Source organism: Andrographis paniculata, unplaced genomic scaffold (assembly GCF_009805555.1).
Source record: "Andrographis paniculata isolate CXL003 unplaced genomic scaffold, ASM980555v1 Contig35END, whole genome shotgun sequence".
NCBI classification, from domain to species: Eukaryota; Viridiplantae; Streptophyta; class Magnoliopsida; order Lamiales; family Acanthaceae; genus Andrographis; species Andrographis paniculata.
In genome coordinates, this window is record NW_026137568.1 from 4,249,422 (window position 1) to 4,263,177 (window position 13,756).

General features: G+C 35.2%; 1 protein-coding gene across 5 annotated transcripts; it reads left to right on the forward strand.

The window, feature by feature from the left end:
• The first annotated feature begins 1,392 nt into the window (after positions 1 to 1,392).
• LOC127249386 (uncharacterized) lies at positions 1,393 to 6,439 on the forward strand. Of its 5 annotated transcripts, none has more exons than XM_051272156.1 (12): positions 1,393 to 1,536; positions 1,647 to 1,780; positions 1,857 to 1,906; positions 2,024 to 2,103; positions 2,470 to 2,571; positions 2,779 to 2,855; positions 3,089 to 3,212; positions 4,144 to 4,208; positions 4,681 to 4,750; positions 5,112 to 5,187; positions 5,566 to 5,656; positions 6,053 to 6,439. In XM_051272156.1, exons 5-12 carry the CDS (start codon positions 2,478 to 2,480, stop codon positions 6,173 to 6,175), a joined length of 720 nt encoding a protein of 239 aa, XP_051128113.1. In that variant the 5' UTR covers positions 1,393 to 1,536; positions 1,647 to 1,780; positions 1,857 to 1,906; positions 2,024 to 2,103; positions 2,470 to 2,477; the 3' UTR covers positions 6,176 to 6,439. The 5 variants fall into 5 exon arrangements, with proteins under 5 accessions (XP_051128113.1, XP_051128109.1, XP_051128111.1 ...); XM_051272152.1 differs by having other exon boundaries at positions 2,032 to 2,103; XM_051272154.1 differs by having other exon boundaries at positions 2,044 to 2,103.
• Positions 6,440 to 13,756: the final 7,317 nt, after the last annotated feature.

Here is a 13,756-nt window from a genome sequence, read left to right on the forward strand (position 1 = left end):
TATATACAATATAAAATAATAAATCTTTTGTATATATATTTTTATTATGTTAATTATTATTTTAATATATAAATAAATTAATAAATTTATTTTTTCTATTTGATTTAGTTTTAAAATTTTATATATTTTACAAATAAAATAATTTATATGTAATAATTAATAATAGTAATTATTTTAAATTTATAAAAATAAAAATATAATTTAATAAATTAAATATATTAAAAATAATTGCTATGAAAATATATTTATATGTATAAAATAAATAATTAAGTTTTAAGGATTGTTACGCACAAATAATAATAATAATAATAAAAATAGGACAGCAGAATCTTAAAGAAAGTTAGGCACGAAGTCGGCTGGAAAAGAAGAAAAATTTGCGCTCAGGTCGGTTGGTCAGGTCGATTGGTCCTCGGTCGGTTGGTCTGGTCGGTTGGTCCTCGGTCGGATCGGCATGTCGGAAGGTCTGCGGTTGGATAGGCAGGTCGGTTGGTCCTCGGTCAGATAGGCAGGTCGGTTGGTCCTCGGTCGGATAGGCAAGTCGGAAGATCTGCGTAGGATAGTCAGGTCGGTTGGTTAGCGGGTCGGATTGTCCATAGGTCGGAAGGTCTGCGGTCGGTTGGTTAGTGGGTCGAATGGTCCATAGGTCGGGAAGTCGGGCGAAGTAAGGTCTGGTAATTGATTGCCCATTTAAGTGAACAGTAGTTTGGTCGCTTGGTGGGGGCGGCCAAGGAGTCTTTTGGTCTAGCGACCAGTTAGTCGCTGGATTAGTCGGTTGGGTTATGCAGTTGGCGAGACGGTTGCTGTAACTGACCATACGACGTTTCAAAACGTTTCTTTTGGGCGGTTGACGGCGGTTGCTGTAACCGACCAGACGACGGTTCCAAGCGTTTTCTTCGAGGAATATTTAAGGATTTGGATTTTTGTGAAGAAGACATCTTCAATCAACTTCAACAAAAGTAAAGTCAGATTCGGGGATCATCATTTTAAATTTTCAGCATTTTAATTTCCAGTTATGTTTTCTTATGTTCCGTATAGTGTTTAGAGATTCCTAATCTCTGACGCTAATTAATCAAGTTTAAAGATATTTTCTACATCTTTGAATTTTATTTTTTATTTGTTGAAAAAATACATCAAGGATAAACAAGAAAATAACCAAAATTAAAATAAAAAATTCTTTCAAAACACCGGTAGATGAACTTTTCATAAATTAACTTTTTGGATCCAAAATGCTATTTCTAAAAGGTAATTTACCAAATATTTATTAAATTAATATTTTTTACTGATCCAACAGCTTGTTCAGTAAACCAAAAGAAATAATAATAATAATAGGAGTACGAGGAAAATCGATAAAAGAAACTGTTATTTAATTTAGATTTAAAACTTAAATGACATTAAACGCCCGTTGTCTTGCCTCTGCTTGGTGCTCGTTGTCTTTCGCCCGCCGCTGCGTCTTTCTTCCTCAACCTCAACCTCGACCTCGACCTCGTCTCTGGAGTCTTCGTCTTCTCCCAAAAGTTTGTTTGCACTGCCAATCCAGTTGCGGCCTCAACCAAACACACTCTTTGAACACTTTTACTATTATGTAATATAATCCAAAAGTCAATTTTCTTTTATACTGTTATAATGCACATTTCTCTTTGCTCCAGATTTCTTCAATTAGCCCGAAGTCGGTAAAATTGAATATCGCGACACAGCCCGCGCGCTACCACTTTGCACTGAAGACAGCAGGGTCTGGGTAAGGACGGCGCTTGCCCTTGCCCTAGGCTAGAAACATTCAAATGTAGGATTTCGAGTTTTTATTATTATTATTATTATTATTTTGTCTTCATTTGGCTTTTCTTTTGATGTGTGTTTAGAATGGCTTGGTGGGAAGGCGCTAATGAAACTCGTGTTCTTATTGCACAAGGTATGAACTTTGCTTTCAAGTTTCAACCTTTCCACAAGATTATTGTGTAATCATCATATCTTTTCCCCAGAATTGCTTGCTTGTGTCTCAATGGGTTGGGTTGAATTCAATTTGCAGTTTATAAGTTTTGATTGCAGATTCTTCTCGCAGTGGAAAGCATGCTGGTGAATTTTTGTCACTTCGGCATCCCAAAACAGGTATTAACTAACAAAATTAACGATCTGTTCTAAATCCTTCTATTCTTACATTTAGTATATTTGTTCTGCTAGCCTTCCTAAAGCTTTGGCTTGGATTAATCTTACACATCCATGTTTTTTTAGTTCATTGTTGGAGTCTTCAATTTCCTGGCCTATGTCTTTACCCTTGAAGAGGTTAAAACCCAAAGTTAGCTTATTTCTATTATTTACAAGGACTGATGAGGCAGGGTTATGCCTCTACCCTTGTTTTTCCTGCTAATATTCTTGTCTTATGCAAGAGAACATATGGGATACACGAATGCAAATTGAGTGTCTAGAACTTGTAATTTTATTTGTAATAGTAAAAGATGTATTTCGACATCACAGGGAATACAATGTGCTACCTGCATAATGATGGAATTCTGCAAGAGTTTCACTGGTTTAAGCAATCTTATGGCTCATGGTTCCTTGGGGATTATGTGTGTGAAGGTATGAAAATGCATTTAGATTTCAGCATTATGTCATCCTACTTACTGGATATGCTCATCAGATTCATTTTGGCAGATCTCAGCTTCCATCAACCAAATCTCTATTCTCTTTTTCTCATGAATTTTTCTAGAGCCCTGACATTCTTTTTCTCCATTCATTAATAACTAGTTGCATGTTCTTTATACTTTTGTTGGTTGAATGATACAGACGGTAGGTTGTATGCTGCCACTCCAGTTGATCCTGTTTTCATTCTATTGCCGATCTTTGATGAAGCTCGAATGAAGGTTTGTGGGCAGTATTTCTATTTGCAAGTAATTTTTATTGCTTTGTTAGTTTTGGGAAATCTTCTTGTTAGATAGATTAATCCTCTACAATGTTAGCTAGGTCATGAAAGATAATGAAAAACTTTTGTTCAGAAATATTCTTCTTGGTTCTCATTGAGCAGGCTTTTATTTTCTGAACCCATTATGGAGAACAAACTTATAAACCTATTTATTGTATATTTCAATGACTGCAGAAAGGCGATGATCCTGGAAAATTTAGGCAGGTAGATGACATAATGTTCGTTCAGGGGTACCCAGGTTATCAGTCTTTATTATCCACTGCCAATAAGGCTATGCAAGTTGTTTGCGATGTTAAAGGTATTTCAAAAACTAGTTTATTATGAATAAGCTAGACATGAAAATCATATGACACTCATTGGATATTCATTATTGTTTACACCATATTAGAATACAAATATAACCATATATTAGCAATCTCACGGCACTTCAATGGAAACAATCTCAAAATTGTTTTACCACTCATCAGTACCAATGCCTCTGTTTAGATAGTGCAATTGAACAAAATTAACCCTTAGCTATTCTACTTGGGAATTTGTGCTTAACTGCTTCTGGATTGAAACTAATGCTTTTGAGAGAGCAAGGTTAATTTTTGGTCTGGTTTTTGTGTTCTGATTTTTATAACTCAATGTATATCGTCTTGGACTATTTCTCTATATATGGCAAATCCTATTGACCAATCCAAGTTCTTTTGATAATTGAAGATTTGTGTTGGGTTCAAATGGTTAACTATCTTGATTTTACATGTTTCTCGCATAGAAATTTTGTGAGTTCAACATGTTTGCGGAATTAAGCCAGAGATTATTTAAGATTTATTCGTTAATTGGTGGGTGCTTGAAAAGTCCTCTATCAAACCCTTGTATAAAAGAAAAGTAGGAGTCAACTTTCTCGATTTAGGCGATTGTAAAACAGGGTAAATAAATTGATGCTTGTGGTTGTGTTCATCTTTCTATTGCATTTTTATTCACATCGCGCCTCCTGTCCCTCCATGTCATCCATGATTAATACGCACAAGACAACATCCATATGCTAGCTGTGCTTGTGATCCCGCCATTTTTATTCACATTGCCTTTGTATTTACATCCAAGCCACATCCATAAACAGCACACATAATATCTTCATTATAATGAATACCAACTCCTTGATCTTGTCATTTGTGTAACCCATATACTTGTCTTTTGGAGGAATCTACTGAGAACTACAAATAATTTTGTTTCGTTGTTTTAAGCAGATGTCGGCCCCACCAAGTTTTTTAGGCTCAATGACTTGAAGGTACTCAAGTGGCTATGCTATAAGGTTAGTTTTGTCTCTGATTCTCGTTTACATTTTGTTTGCTTGGGAACTTGTATTAGTAATTTTAAGTGAAAGATGTTGCTCTTGTTTTTTTTAGATATCCGCATGAGATGATAGTGATGTTAGATGTCTTGTGGATGGATTTTCAATAATTCTTTATAAATGGAAATGGAAGGATGTGCGTATTGAAGAACTGAAGAGTTAGTTTAAGGTTATATTTTATATTATAATTCGATAAGATTGATCTGCATACTTTCATTTTGAGTTTGCTATCATAATTATGACTTGTTTGTTTACAAGACATTTTCTTATTCATTGTAAGACACCCCAACAGTATGGTTTTCTTAAAAGCACCAAACGATGATTCTCTGTCAATATCTACATAAGAAATCATGCATTCCATTTCAAATTCTTTCCTCATACATGTTTACTGCATCTTTGTCTTATACATGTTTAATATTTCCAACATTAATAGGTACACCAGTTGACGCAGACATTGCCAACATTGGATAAGAATTATGCCGCCCAAAATAAGAAAGATACGTGTACGTTGTTCATAGATATACTTCATCAGTCATATCATATGAAAAGAAGAAGCCACGTCATATATTTTCTAAACTCCTTCAATATATCTTTAGCTCGGTAAAACATTTACCTTCCTCTTGCCTGACAACTGAAGATGCTCAACAGAATTCACTTCTACATGATGGCTTGTCTTTCATTAGTACTCTGATAACTGAGAAGTTTCTGCAAAGCACTTCATAGATATTTCTATTGATAATCGAGTCTTGTTTTCATGACATCTGCTATTATATTTTGTTATGTCATTACAGCATGAATAGGAAACTATGTCAAGCAATATCCCTGCATTATTTTGTTATTGATTAAAATATTTTCACACTTCAGTATTTGAGGCAGCATCAATTGTGGGAGAGTACCTGAAGGATGAACCTTGGATGAATCTCTTGTGTGACAAATTAAAGTATGTATTCTTATCTTTCTCCCTGACAGCAAACTACTTTTTTTCATTTTTCAGTAATGATTGTATCTACCTGAAATAAACTTGGGGCAATTAAACTTGATGATTAGCAGCTCACAACCTTGTTTGAAATGTTGCTTGGATTTCTTTAGCTTTCAAAATTTCAAATCCTTTACAACCTTATGTTTGTGTTACATGGTCAAATGTTCATGTCTTGCATGATTAATATTTCTGTATTCGAGCATAGAAACTTATTACACCATCTACAACTTTATGTTTGTCCCTGTATATTATACAGCTATCAAGTTTGTTAGAGTAATAAGAATCCGAAGTCGCACGGTGCAGTTTTCGTGTCTAAATATTGAATTTTTACATTTGCAGATTAAAAGTTCCTGAATATACAATACCGAAGGAAGTTGAGATGCTTCCACCTTCCACCGAAGACTCTCCTTCATCATTTAATCCTATCCAGGTTCACAACAAACAAATTTATTGCCAGTGTTATTTCAAATTTCAACTTCTTTAAGACATTAAGGGTGTGTTTGTTTGGGGTTTGGATTTTGATTTGGGATTTGAATAGTAAAAATTTTTGAATTTGAATAGTTGTATGATGTGATATAAATAGGTGTTGGTGTGATGTTTTGAATGTAAAATTAATTTTTAGTATAATATAAAAAATGAAAAATAGGTATTTGATTTGATATTTTTTGGAGGAAAAAATTGAATGAATAGTGTATTTGGGGTAGAATCCCCCAAACAAACACACCCTAAAACTATTTGAATCTGAAAAACAAGCTACGCATAACATGAAATAATCCTTTTGGCATAAACATTCCCATTTAACCTCGACTCTCTTCCCTTCACTCAGGGGCCTAACAGCATCAACAAGAAAACTACCCGGACAACGAGGCAAACCAAAAAACTCAAAGTAGAAAATGATTCCCAGAATATCAAAGACATGTTCAGCAGGGCTTCTAGGCAGCGCCGATAAGAAGTCAGCTGTGGGAGTAGAAAGCGCAGGCAGGCAGGCCGGGAAACTCTTCTATACAGGCAAGTCTCATACAACTGGATCATCTATTTTCTCCATGGATCAACCATAGAACATCATATAGCACCTTACAATTAAGGAGTGTTTGTTCCATTGGCCAATAACATTCCAACTGAGTAGTAATTCAATATGAATGCCTGTTTTAGTGCACACTATATATCTGATATTTTATCATCAGTTTGGAAAATCCAAAACCCATTACATGAATATGTTCAACTTTTGCTCTGAAGAATGTTCAGGTGAATTTTCTGTGAGCACACTATAAGAAGAGAAAGGACATGCATACTTGAAAACTATTTATAGAATAGAGAAATTGAAGTGTAGTTAGGGTGTAAATTTGTATTTTTCGGTCGTGTTTGTGCTAGGTTAAGTTATGGCTATAGAAAAAAATTGTCAATCTGAATATGATCCAAACCCGATTTTAACCCAACTCCTAAATCCAAATACGACACGAATTCTTTCGAGTTAGATTGATCAGAACGAGATAGACTTGAAAATATGAACCTGACGCTAAATAAATTCAAAAATATGAAAAAAAATGAAACATATTTTATTAAAATTTTGAATAATTAAAAATTACATACATGAAAGAACTAAGTTAATAAAAAAAAAGTACCAAAAGGAAGATGAAGAACAAAAGAAGATAACAAATAAATCAAAATGGATAAAATGTGTTTTAGTTTATATTTTTTAATTATAAAATTTTAAATAACAAATATAATAAATACTATATGAATTTTAAATATTTTTATTTATTAATATAATTTATTTTGAAATTAATTAAAAAATATCGATGATTATTGTAAATCAAGTCGGATTTGGGTTCGAGTGACCCGAAAATTGAATAAATCAATAGTGATAAATATCGGTGTCCGCAAGGGATGGACCGGTGGTGTGGGAGTGGAAATGTGACCATGAGATTATGGGTTCAATCCCCTGTTGTCTTAAGTCATCTGCCACACATGGTTCGTCTAGAAGTGGCTGGTTGGAAACTACTGAAATTTTGTATATTATTTTACGTGATATTGTTAAAATAAAGTCTATTAATCGGGAATAAGAATTTACAAATGATAAGATTAATGGTGATTATTATGTGTTACTAATAGTACTAAAATTTGCTATCTTTTTGTGGTTTCTGAATGTATGAAAGTGTCAAAATCTAATTTAACTTAATAATAATAATAAAATCAAAAGTTTTTGCACATGTTACTTTTCATAATTGTATTATTATTTTTTTTTAAGTAATAAAAACTACATATGAATTTCTTTTTAAGTGCTATTTCTACGTGTGACAACCAGGTAAGTACGCTTAATTCAAAATTTTTACTATTCAAATCTCAACTCAAAATCGAAACCCCCAAACAAATACACCTAGTAAAGTTTGTTTGGGGGTTTAAAATTTTGAGTTCGGGATTTGAATAATAAAAATTTTGAATTTGAATAGTTGTATGATGTGATATAAATAGGTGGTGATGTGATGTTTTGAATGTAAAATTGATTTTTAGTATAATATAAAAAAATAAAAAATATGTATTTGATTTGATGTTTTTGGGGGGAAAAAATTGGATGAATAGTGTAAATCCAATCCAATCCCAAACAAACACACTAATCAATCTAACCTCTATTCAACCTAAAGTATCATATCCTTCTGACTCATATATGTTGGAAAACGGTTAATTATTTAATCGAAAAATTAAATTCATAATTTTCGGAACCGATTATTCAGTGAGTTGAAATGCATATGAATTGTATGGTGGTTATTAATAATGTGGTTAGACATATAAATGCCGGTAAGCCACAGACGCGCATACCAGTTACCGGGATCCAAAAATTATATACATGCATATATAATAAATTATTCTTTGAAATTTAAAAATTCAATAATATATTTATGATCGAAATTAAATTTGGTATTTATGACTGGAATTAATATCATATCGATAGTGCAATCCTAGCTAAACAATAATTAATGCGTATAGACAACCCAATTATGGCTAAATGATAATCAATGCATATCGACAACTCAATTCCAACTAAACAATAATCAATGCCACATCGATAGTTTGATTCCAGCTAAATGGTAATCAATGTCACATTGACAGTCCAATCTCAGCTAAACGATAATCAATGAGTATGATAGTCCCATCCCGACTAAATGATAATAGAAGTCGCATTGATAGTCCAATCCAGGATAAACGATAATCAATATCATATCGATAGCCCAATCTTGGCTAAACGATAATCAATATCATACCGATAGCCCAATCCCGGCTAAACGACAATTAATGTCATATCGATAGCCCAATCCCGGCTGAATGATAATCAATGTCATATCGATAGCTCAATCCCGACTAGACGATAATCAATGTGTATCGATTGCCCAATCCCGGCAATATCATATCGATAGCCCAATCTTGACTAAATGATAATCAATACCACATCGATAGCTCAATCCGACTAAACGATAAACAATGCCACATCGATAGCACAATCCCGGCTAAACAATAATCAATGTCACATCGATAACCCAATCCTAGCTAAATGATAATTAATGTCACATCGATAGCCTAATCTCTTCAGCTAAACAATAAGCAATGCCATATTGATAGTCCAATCTTGTCTAAACGATAATCAATGCCATATCGGTAGCCCATTCTCGACTAAACAAATAACTATATTTGCTTATTTGTTATTATAATTCATTAGTAAAAAGTGTCCAATTTAATTAAAGTTAATAATAATAAATAGAAAATTATGTATTTTAGTAGTATCCTAGTATATACATGAGAACATATTAATATATATATAATTCTCTATGTTTTTCTCCTTTTTTTTTTTTTTTTTTTTTTTTTTTTTTATATATATATGGTATCAGAGCTTCCAACAATTCTTGGTTCCATATCTATACAAATTCGTTAGGTCCGCAAAGGAGGAAGGTATCATCGGCAACATTCGGAAATAAAATCAAAATGGTTGCAGAGGAAAAAGGTAAAGAGCCTATTGTTTCTGAAAGTCTTCTACTACACCCCTCTGATCACCCAGGGATGCAGATGGTGAGTAATCCACTCACCGAACACAATTATCTTACCTGGAGTCGAGGTGTGAGGATGGCATTAGGAGCCAAGATGAAACTTGGATTCGTTACTAATGACATCTCACTACCAGCATCAAACACAACATAGTATAATCTCTGGAGGAAAGTAGATTACGATCCAGACATGAATCCTTAACTCTATTTCAAAAGATTTAGTTGATGCGTAGTATGCTGCAACGGCACAGGACTTATGGAACAAGCCTGAAGAATATTTTGGGCAATGTAACGGCCCCCTTATATATCAGTTGCAACGTGATCTCACAGCCACAACGCAAGGAAATAGCTCTGTTGTTGGATAGTTTACGACGACTGACAAAGGCTTGGGATGAGTTATAATGCCTTGCTCCTTTCCCAAAGTGTACTTGTGGGGGATGCAAATGTGGCTGTGATGCAGCTATCGCCAACTATATCCATATGACACAACTTGTGCAGTTTCTCATGGGACTTCAAAAGTCCTATGATGGAGCTAGAAGTCAAGTGTTGATGATGGATCCCCTTCCCCCTCTCAACAAAGCTTTTGCGATGATATGTCGCATTGAGAAACAACGGGAGCTTCAAGTCCAGAATATTGATAGTCCAGACCAAGCTCTGTTGTTGGCCTCAAACAAACCAGTGGAACATTCTGTGAGGCCTGGTGACAAAAGGTGTTCGACAACCAACATGAATGCCTACTGCGATGTATGCAAACGACCTGGCCATACGAGAGAAATCTGTTTCAAGATCCATGGGACGCTGGATTGGTATAAAGAACTGAGGGCTAAGAAAATGTCTTATGGATCTCACGTGACAGCTGCACTTCAAGATGCACCATCAAATCTCAGCAGCCTTATCCAGCGGGAGGTGCAAAAATATTTTTCTATGCCGTCAGCCACCACAAGTGAACATTTGATGGAATCTGGTGCAGTAACAGGTATATATCTTACTCCATTTGTCTTACCTCATATTGAAGAAGTCGATCAACATACATGGCTATTGGACTCAAGGGCAACATGTTAATGTGTGTGCTCACAAAGAACTCTACACGATGTTATGGCAGTCATGGTTGGGGACGACTGTCCACTTCCTAGATGGATCAACCCAACATTCATCTATGACTAGAACTATCATTCTATCCCCATCTCTTGTTCTTCATGATGTTCATTATTTTCCTTCTTTCCAGTTAAATCTAATCTTTGTACAAAGACTCTGTCATGACTCAACTTGTCAACTAGTATTTCTTCCCTCATCATGTTTGATCCAGGACCAGAAGATTAAAGCCACATTAGCTATTGGACAAGTTGTAAGCCATCTTTATCATTTCTAGCAACAGTCATCACCATCATCCAACAACTCCATCTGCTATATTGTCTCCTCCCAGCTTTGGCATCAAGGCGTAGCTCACCCTTTCGATAATGTACTTCAACATATCCCATGTATTTGTTATAAAAATGTCGGTTCTGCTCCATGTGATACGTGTCATTTTTCTAAACAGAAAAAGCTTCCATTCCCCATTAGTACTAATGAAACACAACATCCATTCGATTTACTTCATATTGACATTTGGGGACCCTATCGTGTTCCATGAAATACCTTTAAATACTTCCTGACTGTTTTGGATGATTTTACCCGTTCGACATGGGTTTATCTTTTACAAGATAAATCTCAAGTCACCACACAACTTGCCTACTTCATTACCTATGTCCGGATGAATTATGAATGTTATATTAAACATATTCGATCCGAAAATGGTTCTGAGTTCCTTAGTCATAATTGTCAAACCCTCTTTCGCTTTCATGGTATTCCCCATGAACACGAACATGTCCTTTTACCCCCTAACAAAATGAGCATGTTGAACGAAAGCATCAGCATCTTCTCCAACTTATCCGTGCTCTTTTGTTTCAGTCCAAACTTCCTTATTCTTATTGAGGAGATACTCTTTTGATAGCCACCTACCTTGTTAATCGACTGCCCACTCATATACTTAATTGGAGCACCCCATACCAAAAACTTCTTCACAGGCCACTTGATTACTCCATGCTTCGTGTGTTTGGTTGCCTTTGTTATGCCACAACACACAACCTCATAAATCCAAACTTCAATCCCGCGCTCACCGATTTGTGTTTCTTGGCTACTCATCTCGTTGTAAAGGACATTGGGTTCAAGATCTTACCACTAAGAAAAGATTTGTGTCCAAAGATGTCATCTTTTATGAGTCAGTATTTATTTTCTCCTCGTCACCTGAACTTGACGCAATTCCTTTACCCCTCTCACCAAGACGTGTGGAATGATCCTCGTCCTATAGAGTCATCACCCACCTCTTGTGTTATTCCTAAAACATCTCCAATACCCTCTGAATCTCCTCCAGCAGAACCAGATTCTAACCCTTCTACTTCTCTATACCCTGAATCCTTACCAAACAACTCCCACTAGCGACCCCACCGTACTGTACGTTCGCTTGTGTGGATGATTGATTATGTGAACACCGTGGAACATTTGGCCCCTGAGCCCAGATCATACGAACAGGCTGCCTCCAGCCCTCGTTGGGTTAAAGCAATGCAGAAAGAACTTACTGCATTGGACAAAAATCATACGTGGGAATTCACCTTGCTTCCTTTGGGAAAAATTTCAATTAGTTGTAAGTGGGTCGACAAGACAAAGCTTAACCCCGATAACTCTGTTTAATGATACAAAGCTCGTCTTGTGGCCAAGGGATTCCATCAAATTGAGGGCGTTGATTTTACAGACTATTTTGCCTAGTTGCTAAGAATGTTTTGTGCGTGTTATTCTACATTGGCAGTGGCTAGAAATTGGATTATCTATCAGCTTGATGTCAATAATGCATTCCTACATGGAGAGCTGGAAGAAGATATATCGACATTCCTCCTGGGTATTATGTTTCTCAACCTGGTGCAGTCTGTTGTCTTCGGAAAGCTCTATACGGCTTGAAGCAAGCCCCACAACAATAGAATAAATAATTTACGGGTACGGTTCTTCGTCTTGGCTTTACACTCTCAAAACATGATCCCTGCATGGTCATTTGTCACTCAATGGAAGTATGTACTTGGGACGTTTGGACATTCATTGATCATCCTAGCTACAAACTCCCTTCAACTTCGTGCTTTTTGTGATGCGGATTAGGTTACTTATCCGTATAGTCATAAGTTTGTTACAGGTTTTTGTGTCTTTTTAGGAGAATCTCTAGTCTCATGGAAGTCGAAGAAACAGTCCACCGTGTCACGGTCCTCTGCCGAGGTTGAGTATCGAAGCATGGGATCAACGGTCTGTGAATTACTCTGGCTCTCTTATCTCCTCTTAGATTTGGACATCACTTGTGAAACACCTGTGCCACTATATTGTGATAACAAGCCTGCCCTTCACATCACTCAGAATCCAGTTTTTTATGAGCGTACTAAACATATCGAGATTGATTGTCATCTTATCCGACACCAATTTACCTTCAGTTTTGTGCTTCCACAGTTTGTTCCCTCGGCATGGAAACTCACTGGTGTCTTTACAAGACTCACTTATGACCTCACAGTCACGAGTCCACCCCACACAACCAAGCCTCGATTCTCTCTTAATATATTGGCTCGTGGTTCTCAAAATAAATAACTAAATATATATTGGTGAAATTAAATTTCTATTTTTATTTATTTATTTACTTTTTTACGATTAAGAATGTATTTGTATATACTGAATAAACCCCTAATTGCATAAAAATGATTTAGTGTGTTTGTTTGTGGGTTTGGGATTTTGGGTTTGGATTCTTTAATAATAAAAAGTTGAATTTGAATACACTACCAAAAAAAGGACTGTTTGTAATAATAAAAATTCGATTTTTGTGCAAAATAGTCTTTTGTGTCGACTTTGTTTCGGATTTTGACCGCTACAAAAAATCGCGGTACAAAAAGTCTATGTCGCAACAAATTCCGTAACAAATAAGTGGTGGTCAACCCTCAAAATAAGCATGTGTTAATTGTATTTGTTGCATTTTTTTTTTACGTAACAAAAACATCGGTCATGTTTTTAGAACAACATATATCCGTAAGAAAAAATTCGGAAAAAAAGTAAAATCCTGTCAGAGAACCATTTGTTACGACATATTTTCGGAACAAAAAATGCGATACAAATATAGAATCTTGTCAGAAAACTTTTTGTTGCAATCTTTGTCCGTAACAAAAAAATGTGCTACAAAAGTAGTGTCCTTTCAGAGAGCTATTTGTTGCGAAATTTGTCTGCAACCAAAAATTCGGTACAAATTTAATGCAAACATACATAAAATTCAATCTGCGTCACAAATAATTTAAAATATATTTTATTATAATTAATCTGAAATCTTTGTTCATACGTACAGAACAACTTCAATCCAACAAAATTCGTATTTATGTCAAAACTAGAATACTAGGTGTCAAGAGTGCTTTAAAGCATCTCAAAAAATCCACCATGCTATA